Here is a 15,262-nt window from a genome sequence, read left to right on the forward strand (position 1 = left end):
CTCAAATAAATATTTTAACATTTTTTCCTAATAAGTACATGCTACCCGGCTGTGCCCGAATTTCGACACATTTTTTTTCTAATTAAATATTATGTACTAGAATGCCAAGTCAACAATATGGTTTTTGAGTAATTATCAAAGTTAATAGTCAACGTTTTTTTTATTAGTTATGCCACTTTCAAGGGTTAACTTCCTTTTCAGGGGCTTTTACATAGTGAAGAGTTTTATAATACACTGGCTGACTTGCACTGGCCGGCGTTGCTCGTATACTTATAAAGTTTTGAGCACAGACATAGGAATTAATAGACGAGAAGATAATGGCGAGGGGTAAAATCAACTGTTGAAGAACGAAGGGCGTGAGGCTGACTGTGATTCGTCAATAAATCAATCTGACAGTAAATAGGCATCTCGCATTATAATATCACCATTTACTTCTTAAAAGTAAAATCTGCTTTTGAATGAATAGACATTTTTACATGGGAGCGCAAATTACTCGCCACGTTATGAACTAATTTGCGAAGTCCAAATTCAGCAAAAAAATTAGGTTCTATTTTCAGAGTCGAATATTTCGTTTAAGTATTTAGTTAAGACACTTTTATAAATGTTCATAATTTACTTCCCAGCAACCAACCAGCTTTGTGTTTCGCGTCCAGACGTTTCTCGATGTGATAGTATATGTTTCTAAAACTGATCTATATTATACGATGTGAATATGCTTAAAATAAAGTAAAATAATGCTTATATGTGGAATGTAATACGACAATTGGGTTTATTCTCTTTTTCACATCTATTTTTACAAGTTTTCATAGTACAAGTCAACATTTTGCCGTGTTATTTCGTAAAATGAACCGATGATGCCTCGACCATAGTTCGCACAAGAATGAAGACGTCACGTTTTCAAATTTCACTTGAGGCCATACGCGAGCACAGCCGGCTCCAATGGAACCGGTATGGGGAGTGGGGATAATACGCTTTTAATCACTTAGGGCAGGTCTACTAATATTCATATGTCTATGGTTTTGAGGTTGTGTGGCCTTTTTAAGATGTACAATTCCGTAGTACATTTTTATATAAACCTTCCGGAAGAAATTATATAAATGCTAGTGAAAACACTATCAAAATCCATCACTTAGTTTAAAAGAACAAAGTGCAAAAACAGACTGACTCGGATAAAAACTTTGTTTTATACCATTTAGAGATTTCTGAACTGCCTCAATAACAATCTTTTGTATTTGTTTAGTGATAAATTGAAGACGTCCACTGACTCGGTATAATTATTTCCCCCCATCAGTATTCTGGGCAATGAGGAATACACATGGTAGTTAGTCTCAGATTTTCTGCACTGAAATAAGTGCCGACTTCTAGTATAACGTAGTGGTTCTTCTTCTTCAACCTCAATCTCATCAATCCCGCCGGGGAATGAATGGAGCGGGTATTCGTTGACCACATATTTAGTGGTCTGCACCGCACCGCATTCACACATCGCCGACTCTCTAAGGCCCCATCTGTGCATCATGTGGGCACAGCGGATATAGGAGCACCTTAACCTATTGATGGCGGACCAGGTTTTGCGAGGCAATGAGAAGCCAGGCTGTCTCTCGGTGGGGTCCTGTATGAGATGGGCATTTCCCACGTTGGCCGTTTGCCACAAGTTTCCACCTATCATCTGGGGTGAGAGGTAATCGGAGGAGCCTCTCTCCTTCCGCCCAGAAGGGCTTTCGGGACTTCAAGCGGCATGCCGGGTGGGAGACGACATCTTCGTGCAAAGGTATTGCGTTTTTTTGCAGAGCCTTCTTGTATTCCCTTAGTGTTGAAATTCCTCGCCTGATGTTTGGCGGAGTTATGTTTGCAAGTACGGGGAGCCAAGGGAGAGGGGTAGATTAAAGTTCCGCTGATGGAAAGTTGTCGCAACTGTTTTCGACCCATTTGGCTTTAGTCGCCAATTAAGGAAATATTCTTCAAAACATAACATAACGTTAATGTTTGTTAGGTTGTAACATTTTATTTATATTCTTCCTTCCCGTGTCTATAATCCATATATTAATACTTCTTTTGAAGTCGGTTATTTTTTTATAGTTTATATTGAAAGAGGGAGGATATTAAATAGTTTTATGGAGAATATTTCAAATTTCTTTTCCCAAAAGTAGTTTTAGTTGTAGGTTGGTGAAATGTATCTTGTAATGAGGATCTACTGTTGTTGTGGATCGACTCGAGTTTGTGTGTGCAAAATTGTCTTGGTTTTTGAATGCATAAATTAAAATATCTTTTGAATATAATTGTTTCAGATACATTACATTCAGGGAATTAAAAACATAGTCTGTAGGAATTCTGATGGGGACCGTAAGTATAATTTTCAAAATTGCCTTTTGTGCTGTGAGGACTGAAGAATGCAATCGCATGAACTTCCCCATCCGATATGACCATAATGTAGATGAGATTGGCCTAAGGCGTAATAAAATTTAATTAGTTGTTCTTTACCTAAAATGTTTCTTATTGTTTTGTAAAAATATGTTAGTTTTTTTTAAATTTGTTTCTTATATTTTCAACTTGGGAGTTTCAATTTAGGTTTTGATCAATAATTATTCCTAGGTACTTTATCATTTGAATTTGAATTTCAATTTTGGGCAGTTGCAAGGATCTTCTTGGTTCATGTTTAAACAATTTTTATGTTTAGGTTTGTATTAGGGTTATCTGTCAGTTTATTATGGGTTTTAAATTTAATATATTTAGTTTTTATGTCATTTAAGGTTAGTGTATTTGAGTCAAGCAATTGCTTAACCTTATTCATCCTTACTTCAGCTTTTTCGAATAAAGTTTCCCACTACTCGATATACAAGATATCTTTCGTGTTGTCAGGCCCCACAATGTAGTTTTATATATATATATATATATATATATATATATATATATATATATACTGAAGAAGATCTGAAGGACAATATTTCTATTAACCTCCTATGCCTAATATTGGCCTCCTATGTTAGGTTAATGTAAAATATATATATATATATATATATATATATATATATATATATATATATATATATATATATATATATATATATATATATATATATATATATATATATATATATATATTTTACATTAACCTAACATAGGAGGCCAATATTAGGCATAGGAGGTTAATAGAAATATTGTCCTTCAGATCTTCTTCAGTCATCTTTTGGGATGCTGTGTGGGGGTCTTTTTTAAGGAAAGGAGGGAGAGAAAGTTCTGGGAAGGTAATAGTTATGAGGGTTGGGTAGGAATCTAGGGCTCAGTGTATCCAGGAGTGACGGAGATAAGAACATATACCTACTACTGCGGCGCAAGACGATAGGTCGTGAGACCAGTTGGAGAGGTAAAAGAGTCTTCCCAAACCGGCCTCTCCCGATCTGGCACCCCACGCAGTTGGTGGGCAAGCACATCCTGAACACACCTCACCGGATGAATACGGCACCATTGGGGTGACGTATGGCAATTAGATTAATATATAGCATATTATTTTCATTGGTTTTGTTACAAATAATACAAATTTTCGTTGACAAAAGTGAAATTAAATTGAAATTAACAAAAGCAGAAGTTAATGTTTTACCGCCGTTAAATTAATATACATATCTACTTATATCCCCCCATTTGATTTATTTATTAGTGTCAAAGGTCGTATGATCACCAAGTACAGAACAATCGAGATGAGAATAAGGCGTGGTTCCAAAATCAGATTGATTCCTTTCTACTACTACTTCCTGTTTAAGGCTTATCTAGATTTGTTTATTCCAATGTAAAACATATATCAAATAATAGTAAAACAATTACTAAATTATTTGTGTATTTTTACTATGTTCTTAATTTGTATAAACATTGTGATGATAACGAAAATTGTGTTACAGAAAATAAAACATCATATTGAGATAACTGTTACACAACTAAAATACTAAATCATAAAGATACTTATGTGTGGACAAGATAAAATTTGGTTTATGATGCGTTATGTATTCTCGTGAATTGATAGAATATTGGGTTAACTACCTACCCAAAAAAATATAAATAATAAAGATTTTTTTGAAAGGAAGATTAAAATACAAATATTTGGATTGATAAAGAAAATTATGTCCTGAGGACAAACTGCTGATTATTAATTAATGAAGACTATATTAGCAATTCCTAAACGAAAATTTGAAAAATAAAAATAAGAAAAAGATACGCACGTCACATCTAGGACTTGAACCCAGGACCCTTGCCCTGTCCCGGCAAGGATGCAAGATAGCCGACCACCAACAAGGCTTCCCTGCATACGTTTTTTGATATAGATTAATGCATACCGTAGAGTCTAACAGTATTTTCTTGATTTCCTCTTTTCCTATTTACTTCTCCTATCGGTGGTTGGTTGCCATTAAAGCAATATATATTCTGCAGACTACAGATTGGAATGTAAATATTTTAACTGTACCAAGCACCGATCCTTGGGGAACACCTAAGTCTCTCAAGAGGCTTCTCTATAACACGGGTTATGATCTGGCGTTGTTAGACCTAAACTAAGGTGACTCCACGGTGTAGAGTTGTAGAGACAAACACCTTATTACTGGACAGACAGACAAAAGTCTTTTATCTCTGTAGTACGTGGTAAAGAGCTCTAATGCTTGTATTATCTACAGTCGTAACATAAAAACAACATTATTATTCGGTCAAAACTATAAAACACCGTGATTGTGGACGTGAGTCAACTTTCAAAACTTGGTAAAGAAAACCAAACCAGTGAATTTGAGAGAAGGAGATTTAGAAGGGTCGACTTCAACAAACTTAGCCCTACAAAAAATCAAGAAGATACGTCAATACCTAGTACTTACATTTAGATCTCAAAAATGCACTGTAATCAAGAACTGTGAGATGAAAAAGGTCACCATATAAAGAACCATGGGATGAACTATGCTAGGTATCTCCTTGCGAGAGAGATACTATTGAGTTGATAAGGAACAAGTCAGCCGACATCATAACAATTGTGAATAAAAAGTAATGTTTTCATCGATAAAATAAAATAATTCTCACGCCTACCGATTACCAAAGTAATTACTAATAACATTAATTACAATATTTTATTACAGTGTAATAAACTGATATATTATTTATACAGTAGTAATTGTAACATTTTACAATAGTCCCGTGACGCTTTTCGGAAGCGTCGATAAAATTAGTAGCACGATAGAGACATTAATTCATAATCGTATGCGAGGAAGGAGATAACTTTTGCCCGCTGCTAGAACTATTATCAAAAAGTTTTCAGTGAGTTAGATAATAATTAGTATTGCTGTATTTTACTATCAATCTTATGACTTCTATTTTTCTACCATTCACGAACAGTATTTTGATCAGTTATTTCGTAATCTAATTGAACAAGAAATCTAGCTAAAGATTTTTGGTAAATTTTTCTCATACCATACTAAGGTTGACCCAGTGTTAAATAAATAAATTGAGAATGCCTAAAAAATGGTAAATAAATGAGAGTGGCTGAATTTGCAATTATAAGGATGCAGGATAGGAGCGCCTAGTCGAAGCGACACGATTTGTCCACCGACCAGAATTAGACAAGGGGAAGAAGATGAATAAAGATGAGAACATAGATAGAGAGAAGGATAAATGAAAGTCACTTGAAAATATTGTATAATAGAAAAATCCCTGAAATTGGCAATGAATAATTCTTGATGGATATTTTAAATCCAATAAACATAATTTCCCAATCTAAAAAGGCAATCTTAAGAAAACCGTCAACATTTTCTTCTGAAACCCTCTTTACTTTATTCACTGTACCAACTGTAGATAAAATGTATAAAAATATTCAATCATACAATTTTTTATAGAAAAACTGTTCAATAACTCACAATCCATATCAACTCACTTCAATAACTCTATTCGCAAGGAAGAGTTGTTAGAAAAAATTTGAACAATTCATCTAATATAAAAGTTGTTTTCAAGTTCTGTGAAGGTTCTATTCATGTTCTGTAATAAAAAGGTCCCGGGTTCGAGTCCTAGATGTGACCGTATCCTTTTCTGATTTTTCTGTTTCAGATTTTCGTTTTAGAAATCGCTAATTTTGTCTTCAATAATTAAATATAACAATTTGAGGTTTTACTCAATAAAGTTATTCCGAAAAATAAATATTCATCCTAGACTTGCAGAAAAGTCAATAGATGTCGCACATTAAAAAATAAAAAATAAGATAGGTTTATCTAAAAAGACGCTGTCTAGATTGCATTTAGTTCGGGTTGAATCCTGCGGTCATACATAAAGATAGTTGCCAGTAAAAATGTGCGGTAATGAAGACAATGTTTGTAGTTCTTATTCGAAGTATGATACAGTTAAAAGTGACCGAAGGGGATAGGGTCGCATTAGCTCAGTGGTAGAGCGGTGCCCCGGCAAGGCAAGGGTCCTGGGTTCGAGTCCTAGATGTGACCGTATCCTTTTCTGATTTTTCTGTTTCAAATTTTTTTTTAGAAATCGCTAATATTGACTTCAATAATTAAATATTACAATTTTAGGTTTTACTCAATAAAGTTATTCCGAAAAATAAAAAATAAATATACTTTTTATTATTCTAATAATTATTACAAGTGCTTCAATTGTTTTAAGTGATAAAATGATAAGTGGGTGTGATCCCTCCGAGTATCAAGTCAACCTTTGTACTTTTACGTAAATCATTTAAATAATTATTTATACGAACGCATGAATATCTATTAAATACCTACTAATAAATAGGCTCGTCTAATATAATGATTTATATTCGTATTATGGATGCGAAATCGGCTAAATAATGGAATAATCCACTGTTAGCGCTCAGGTAAAACTAATATTTATTTTAAAAATGGTCTCAAATATACAATTTTAATAAAGCAGTTGTATAATTTTATCGTCCAAGAGAGTATCCGCATTTCTTTATCGTGTCTTATTGACATTACCTCTTTCATGTATTCTACAATCAAACTTAAATACGGTATGTCTGTTGATATAAACATATTGTATAATGATACTAAAAATAAAGCGAAGTAAAATCAGCAGGTCAAATTTTATGATAAGAAATAACGGTGGACCAATGGAGCAGCCCTGCAGGATACCAGAAAAGAAGAACCGGGAACATTTTAAAACAATACTTGGAGTTAATTGAAAATACCTTGGGTAGGTATATCTTATTTATAAAATATATTCGGCAGAAATTGAAGACCATAGAACAAAGAAGAACACGATAAACGCCTCGTGGACGTGTTTCGTGATTCGAATATTTGTCGATTCGGAGCTTAAAATTCCAATAAAAACTGTGTTTACGAAATTCAATGGATGGAGATCTACGATGTCAGGTGAATTTAAGTGATACAGATCACTGAGGTATCGGGCTAAATGGAACATTTGTTTCCATTCAAATTTGAATAGAGGCCCTTTTAGTTTTCTCCTTTATTCTATGTTGAAGACGAACATATATTATTACTACAAATTTTAATTACCTTATCTAATGAATAAGTGATTTATACTCTTAATAACAACATTATAATTACCTAAGCGAGCATTGATTAAAGTTTATTTAGGTGAAGGTATTATTTTAACAATATTTTGTTGTAAACCAATTAATATACAAATGTTTGCCTCATTATAATGAAGTAATTATTATTGATAATTAAAAACAATGCTTTTATCTCGAGTAATTACTCTTCTCGTATTTAATAATATTATTTGACGTAACTTTACCGGTTGATTTTGACGACAAAGTTGTTGACAAGTCATATAAATGTCGATAACATGTACGTGAGAATTCATTAATTTGTGATATAATATGGGCGTAACTGCAATGGACTTACGCTCCTTCAGATACAAATAAAAATATAAATTTTGACAGCAATGAATTTTATTGATACTTACTTTTGTGTACTTACGCTCCTTCAGATACAAATAAAAATATAAATTTTGACAGCAATGAATTTTATTGATACTTAGGTACATATTTTTCTTAGGTTTAATCACTCATGCACCGAGGCCAAAAACAATATAGCAAGTCTGTGAATTGAAGGAAGAAAATGTGATTAGACCATTTTCTTAATTGGGCAAGAGTAACAAGAAAGAACTAATGATAACATATTGTAATGAAGAGTGTGTAGGTTGATTTGTACAGGTGTTTATTCAAGAACAGACTAATGATCTGAGAGGACGGAACAGGCATATACATATACCTTTATATAACATTCTCTCTCGCTTGCACCCACCCCCTTTCATGCACACATTACAGGAAAGGTGAGAGAAAAGTTCAAAACAAAACGCTCACAAAAAAAAGAAGCAATCAAAATACTCGAGGAGAAATAAACATTTAAAGAAATGAAATGAGACGATGAAAAATATGGTCTACTTTAGAGAGGAACCTGGAAGTAAGAGATAGAACGGTAAAAAAGATATGTCTGGAACAAGTTTTCGGACTTGGCGGAGTTAAAAAAAATAATTTTAATTATGTCGTCATAAAGACAGACGATAAATTCGGCATAACAACTCAGATAACGCGATGATTCCTTCAAAAAAGTCGACGAATTGACGCGGAATCAGACACAACAGGGTTGTCCATTTTAAAATTAATTTTTCTTTTACGATGTTTTAAATGTAGCCTTCGTGGAGTCATGGTAAACATGGTAAACACTTGCAATGAACCCAACTACTAAATTACCAGAGATCGTTGTAGGCCTCAATAAGTCGAATCGCGTAGTGGCTTGAAGCTTAATTAAAGGACTCTCAATTGTGTGAATGTGAACTAATTTAAACCATAGAACATAATGTCATAGAAGAATGTGTATTGTTCAATCCACAACCTTCCCGGAGGCTCATGTATGCTGAACCAAATGACTTGTGATGCCGTTGACTGACTGAAAAACCCCAGCACTTTCCTAAACCATACGAAGAAGAAATATATTATAAACGCAGTTGAAAAATACCTATAAGTCTATCAATGAAATTATGTCGATGAATTTAGGTAAATTTATCGAATATCAATTCTTTGAAATCAATTTTTTGAAGGAGATATTTTTCGAATAGCAGTTCTTCAAAATACACATTTTTCGTAGTCACAATGCTTAGAATACCAAAGTCTACGAATTATTCGGCTGCTTTTGTGAACAAATTACATATCAGAATTATACGTACGTTACTTGTGCTTTAACCCTTAGAATCCGACTAGCTGCAATAGCAGTTCAGTGAAAACATGAGTACCTTCATGTGCTCTGCAATGTGTAATGTGTAGAACTATGTTTTACAAGTTTTCAACGCATCTCAATACTGCCCAAAAAAATTATTTAGTAAAATGTTGATATTGTAGATAATAAAATAATCGAGGTTTATATTAGTATCATCGATGACATATTATGGAAGTTGATTCCGTGTATCAACTACTCTATATTTGCAAGGAAGTGTTTCCTAGTATTGGACGCAAAAAAATGTTTTGTTTATTTTTTTGATTGTCCACCGAGATTTACGTTTTTGACGGTGGTGAAGATTTCTTAGAAGACAGGGCAACTGATTGTTGGTATTATTATGTGGAGCATCCAGTTTAAACCATTGTTGCAATGATAATCTTGCATATTAAGTAATAAATAATGTTGAGAAGCAGTTTTCGCAAGATTACGTAAGCAATACAGCTTTTATCGAAGTTTTAAAAAAATGCGCAAAGCGGTGTATAATTTAATAAAAGATACACGACAAGTGAACCGTACTTATCTGGAAGAAAAAACTCGTGTAAGATGTTAACCCTCTCCTTAAGTATATACTTGTTACAAATCTCATATTATTTCGGATTTCATTATAAATCTTTCATTTCAAAGAAGCTTGTTTTGTATTGTGATAATACCACGTACATGGTAAACCTCAAATTAGGTTCAGATATAAGCGATCACTGAGAGAGTTATTGGGTTATCAACAGGAAACTGTCACCTCACACATTCCTGATACATGCAGCGGTTGAAAAGAAAATACTAATAGCTGTAGGATATGTGAAGAGGTTGAAGAAACATCCTTTTATCTGTGGTGTCAACGTCCCACCTTGATAGAAAGGAAGGAATACCTGGGCACCACGCTGTGAAACCAGGGGGCATGACAACCTATTGGCAACCCTAGAGAAGGAACTGTCAGAAGAATAAGGAAAATATTGAAGATGGTAATTCATCTTATGGAAAGGTCGTCTCCATATCAATAATAAGAACCAGCAATATAGTGTTATAAAAATGAACAGGAAAAAAAGAACGGCATTTCGAGAAAAAATACTATCTACCTATTTAAATTGGGCATGAAAGGGGGAGGTATGGCCAAAAGGGTTAGGTTAGATTATAGGTCTTAGGTGTTGGCGACTGAGAAAACCCTCACAGGAGCTGTTTCGTTTGGCCGAGTTGAGAGTTTTAACAGGATGGTCAGCAATTTCCTTGGGAATTAGATTTACACTGATCTTCTAGAAAATATATGTTTTTATCGCAGAGCATAAATATGATTATTTCTACTTAACCCCCATCGTATTTCAATATGGCTTATCATGGTCAATTATCATTCTTAGATTTTCCGTGTTGCGCTTCACTTTCTTAAGCCAACGTTACATTGTCCATCATCAAGACATATGTCAGATGGATACTGTAACGCTACCAGAAGCATTGGTTAAAGAAGGAGGAAGCAAAATATGGCAAATCACCAAAAAATAACTACGATTATCCCGTTATACTTGGCCGTGAACATCTCAAACCTGTTGTTCATACCTGGCTGTTAGCTTTTATTTTGTATCAGCACTTCTTCGCGAACGTTATTCCATAGATTATAATGCACAAGTACTTAATTTGCAACGGTACTGCGCAAAACTGTAATGAGGAAGGTGACCGCTACTGCTAGGACGAGTTGCACGTATGTATCTAGCTTGCAACCTTTGTCCAGTACGGTGTATACAATAATGATCGCCTACGTATCCATCTTCATTTGGGTTTATCACTTTGGTGTCATTATATCACAACATCGGCTTACTTGTTCAGGGAAATTTTGCTCTTTAATGATAAGATTGTGAGCTTTTGAGCTAGACAAGTTAATTTAAAGACTTTTGAAGGGAGAGGTAAAAGGTTTCGCGTCCTATTTAGGTATAATGGCATTTCTATTTTGGGCAGTAAAATCACAGTGTCCCCATTTCATCGCTTTGAAAAGTCACCTCCAGGTGTCTCTGTCCTGGGCTATTTCAGCGGCCTCTGTTCGTTGCTGGCCAAGTCTATCATATAGAATTGCTTTCATCAATTTTGTTTGGTGTGGCCAACTTGATGTCTTCCCTTTGGATTTGTAGTATATTCTGTTAGTATGTTCTGACGTAATGAGTGCATAAACTAAACAATCTTTAGTTGTTACGTGAAGCTTACGAGATATGTTTACGCGGAGGTCTGGGCTTACTTTCACGAATGCGTGGCATATTGCATTGATTCGAGGTAGATCGTACACATTGATATAGCAGCCGGTAGAGATTTTAAAAATATCATCAAAGCATTGACAACATCGTAACCAATACCATCTAGGTCTATTTTAACACCAGAATCACTAGTTGTATGGAAAATATTTTAATAGTTAACTATTTTTAATACAGGTCATAAGTATAAAAGATACATAGATGAGCAGTTCTTTCAAAATTCTCATCTGGACCGACCGCTACTTAATTATATTATACAGGGTGTCCGGGGGAAAAATGCGCTAACTTCGGGAGGTGATTCTAAATGATGGATGAAGAAAAATAACATTTTTCGAAATTCCAATGTTTATTTTCTCATACAAACAAATCAAATTTTTTACCGAAAACTATCATAAAACTTTGGAATTTAAAAAAAAAGTCATTTTCGTTTTTACTTGTAGTATCGTGTGGAATCACCCCCCCCCCCCGAAGTAAGTGCACTTTACCCCTGGACATCTTGTATTTAAATTAATATTTCATCTGATAGGGAGAGACTACTAAGTTTAACAAACATTTAGACAACAAAATTTGGTAAAGACTATGAGCATGTCTCAGAAATTGCTAAATTCGATTTGAAATAGGACTGGGCAAGCCATCTTGCTAAGGAATTGAATTGTTAGAAACTCTCTGCTTAACCGGACAAGGAAAAGCTATTATGAAGATCACAGCAGAGATGGAATGACGGCTAAAACGCTGGGAAAAGCTAAATGGAAGGCTATGGACCAAAATTGTAAGTATGAAGCAAAGTTAAAACGAAAAAATGTACCAATTACTAAATGGAAATCTTAATCATTGCTGGAAGGGTAATTCTTTAGCAATTCTGAAACGGCGACAGAATTATTGTAAAAAGGTTTTACGCAATCTAAGATTTAATCGAAAACAGCCTAAACATCTGAGTTGCAGATCTGCAGCCTCCAGCCCTAACATAAATACCTTTCCTTTGGATAAAAACGATCATTCAGTTTGGTTAGTCACTTTAGCCAAAAATCCGGAACAAAAACAGTGTAAAACAGGCACACAAACAGAGGCACATAACAGAGCTGAGGTATTTAGATACCTAATGGATTTTGACTGCGCCTTAATTGTCCGACTTATAGCCAATAGCCAACATGAACACACAGGTATGAGATCCAATCAATTGATTTAAATCTATGAACAAGGTTGTGCTTTCGTAATAAAATTTAAACGATAGAAAATTACAGGTATCCTTTATATTTCCTTTCGTGAATTATTCATTTATTTAAAATGTTACGTTCAATTTTAACTGACCATAACAATGGATAATCTATTTCTATAAATTTTATTTGGAAAGGATTAAGTTCATGATTAGACACAATGTTTTCCGTGCATCTCTCGTCTCTCTTATAATTCGGGTTTCTTTTCGAGTATATCTCTCTCTCCTTAACTCGCTTCTCAAGTTCGTTTAACAATTATTAATTAATTCAATTTTTGAAGTATTACTTTTCGTCGTACGTACCATAAACCTGGAAGATAGAACGATGCTTTTGAAATGCAGATAGTATTGGCGCATCCTCAAGGGCTCAGTACAGATAGGGAAAAACGTTAAACTTCTTTATGGCTTTTAAAGAAAGCTAAACAAATATCTTGGTCGCATGACGACAAGCGACAAATACAAAAGCACCTGAAAATCAACTTGAAGATTTTTGGAAAAGGTGGTAACTTCAGTCTAAAAACTTGGCATGAATTAATTCCCGTCAATGTTCCGGGTTGTTAACTGCAAGGTGAATAGTACCCTGATGATAACCAACTTCCGATAGGATAACAAATTTAAAGAACTTTAACTTACCGCGGAAACCCGCCAATAGTATGTCCCTTGTGCCATTGCAGAAAAATTTTGTAGCGTGATATTCCAAATTGGAGAATCTTCGGATTTTGCAAACGAATTTACAAAATTTTGTCACTTTTGTCCAAAAACAACACTTTTAAAAAAAAGTTGATACGAAAAGGTTTTTTTTGCACTTGAAATTATCACAATAATTTTAATATCAAAATGATCGTTTCGTATTTTTATAATCACTTTTTTGAAAAACTCAGTAATTTTCGTAAATTTAACTGATTTGAAATGTTTCAACCGTTTATTAGAAAAACAACTGTCAAAATCCTTTTCGAATTCGCGCTCGAATGTAAAATCAAAATGGCCGACAAGCTAGCAGCTGTGAACTGACAATGGGAATGGCCGGCCGCTTGAAGGAAACGACTTTATATATCATTTTAACATGTGTACCACGCGTGCTGATAAGCAGCAAGCTACTTAACGCTCACAAATATAAATAATTATAATACGGAGAGACTACAGACATTCAATTAGACTTACAAATTATCATTATGGATATACATGAATATTGCTGTCTGGTAAGGAGATGACAAACAACAGCTATTTAGTGTTCTGGTTTGTTTTCTGATCTATTTTAGTATTGCACTACCGTGTTTGGTGTTCGAAATTAGCAATTATCCTGTTCCTTGTAAGACTAAACAATGGATATAATACGATAAGCAAACTGAAAGAGGGGTAACGGCAATATATTCTATTAACGGATTAAGTAAAAATAGGCTAGCAGTTCACAATGGAGTACCTAGGTACCGATAGTCCCGTGAAAGTAAAAATGTGCGGGGCTAGCAGTTCACAATGGAGTACCTGGGTACCGATAGTCCCGTGAAAGTAAAAAGAAACTCCTCAGAAAATAATTTTCCTCAGGGCCTATATCATATTTAGATAAGCTGTGTGGAGGAAGTTCTGGGAAGGAAAAAGGTATGATGGGTGGGTAGGAATCTGGGAGTCAGGAGTGACGGACGTGTGGATCCATCCATCCCACCGTGGTGCAAAACGATGGGTCGATACAGTTCGGATGGATAGGTCAAAATGTATCCCTTAACCAGTCTCTCCGTTGTGGCGGGAGGTGGACAATTGCATCATAGACAAACCTCATCCCATGAACCCGGGCACCCTTGCTAAGTCACAAAACGTAGCGAACCACTTGGGGGTGAACAATGGCAGGGGTGTTGGTTGTCCACCCGCCTCACAAACTGATATTGAAAATGAGCTGTTGAACTCAAGAACGAGTCATAAACGACCCATTATCATGTGACAAATGTCAACCGCCTGCAAACGTTGGGCTTGTGTCCGGAGTATTTCCTGACATTGCACCGGTGCCGAAGGTATCAAAAACGATAGTTCCTCGAAGAATTTGCCATTGAAATACCGGTAAAACAAGGAAAGCATTCCCACCTGACGTCTGCGCTCTAAATCTATCTAACGGACCACCCGTTTCCACACAGAGTCATTGTATTTTGGTGCACCAGACTAGAAGTGACTGCCAAATACAACAGTGGGACGTACATGCGATTTTTAAAGTAACTGTCAAATAATTAACCAAATCATTATCAGGATTACTTGTTCTAGTCGGGACCTTGTCCTAAAGCCATTGCTTCGACAAGTCTAGGCCAGGCGTGCCTCACCTGTAACGGCTTTCGTCCACTACATGCCCGGCCTCTCTTCACACTGCTTCTGGAGTTACTTCTCCCTACTTAATCTGAGGCGACTAACGGGACGTCTTCCCTTTGGAATATCCGATAGTACTCTGTTAATGGTTGTTCAGGCATTCTGAATACGTGTTTATTATTAGAACGCACTATCTCATTAGTCATCCAGATATGGATGGGGTAACGCAATGGGAAGTCAGTCCATCACTTGCAGGGGATGTCCAAAATTTTAATTTCCCTAGATTTCAGAATTAGTTTGTACGAGGAACTCGAGAGTAGTCA

At 35.1% G+C, this 15,262-nt stretch overlaps 1 protein-coding gene across 1 annotated transcript in view; it reads right to left on the reverse strand.

Annotated features, from left to right (window-relative positions):
* The window catches only part of LOC149409720 (uncharacterized), a 31,810-nt gene extending 18,154 nt beyond the window's left edge, over window positions 1–13,656 (reverse strand). The window contains exon 1 of the mRNA XM_089649487.1: window positions 13,287–13,656. Coding sequence (XP_089505613.1) covers window positions 13,287–13,322 — 36 coding nt within the window. The 5' untranslated portion in view covers window positions 13,323–13,656. The remainder of the gene's footprint in view (window positions 1–13,286) is intronic.
* Between the last annotated feature and the right edge of the window lie 1,606 nt (window positions 13,657–15,262).

This window comes from Hesperophylax consimilis, chromosome 30, assembly GCF_061612785.1.
Source record: "Hesperophylax consimilis isolate HC1 chromosome 30, BYU_Hcon_1.0, whole genome shotgun sequence".
In the NCBI taxonomy this organism is placed as follows: domain Eukaryota; kingdom Metazoa; phylum Arthropoda; class Insecta; order Trichoptera; family Limnephilidae; genus Hesperophylax; species Hesperophylax consimilis.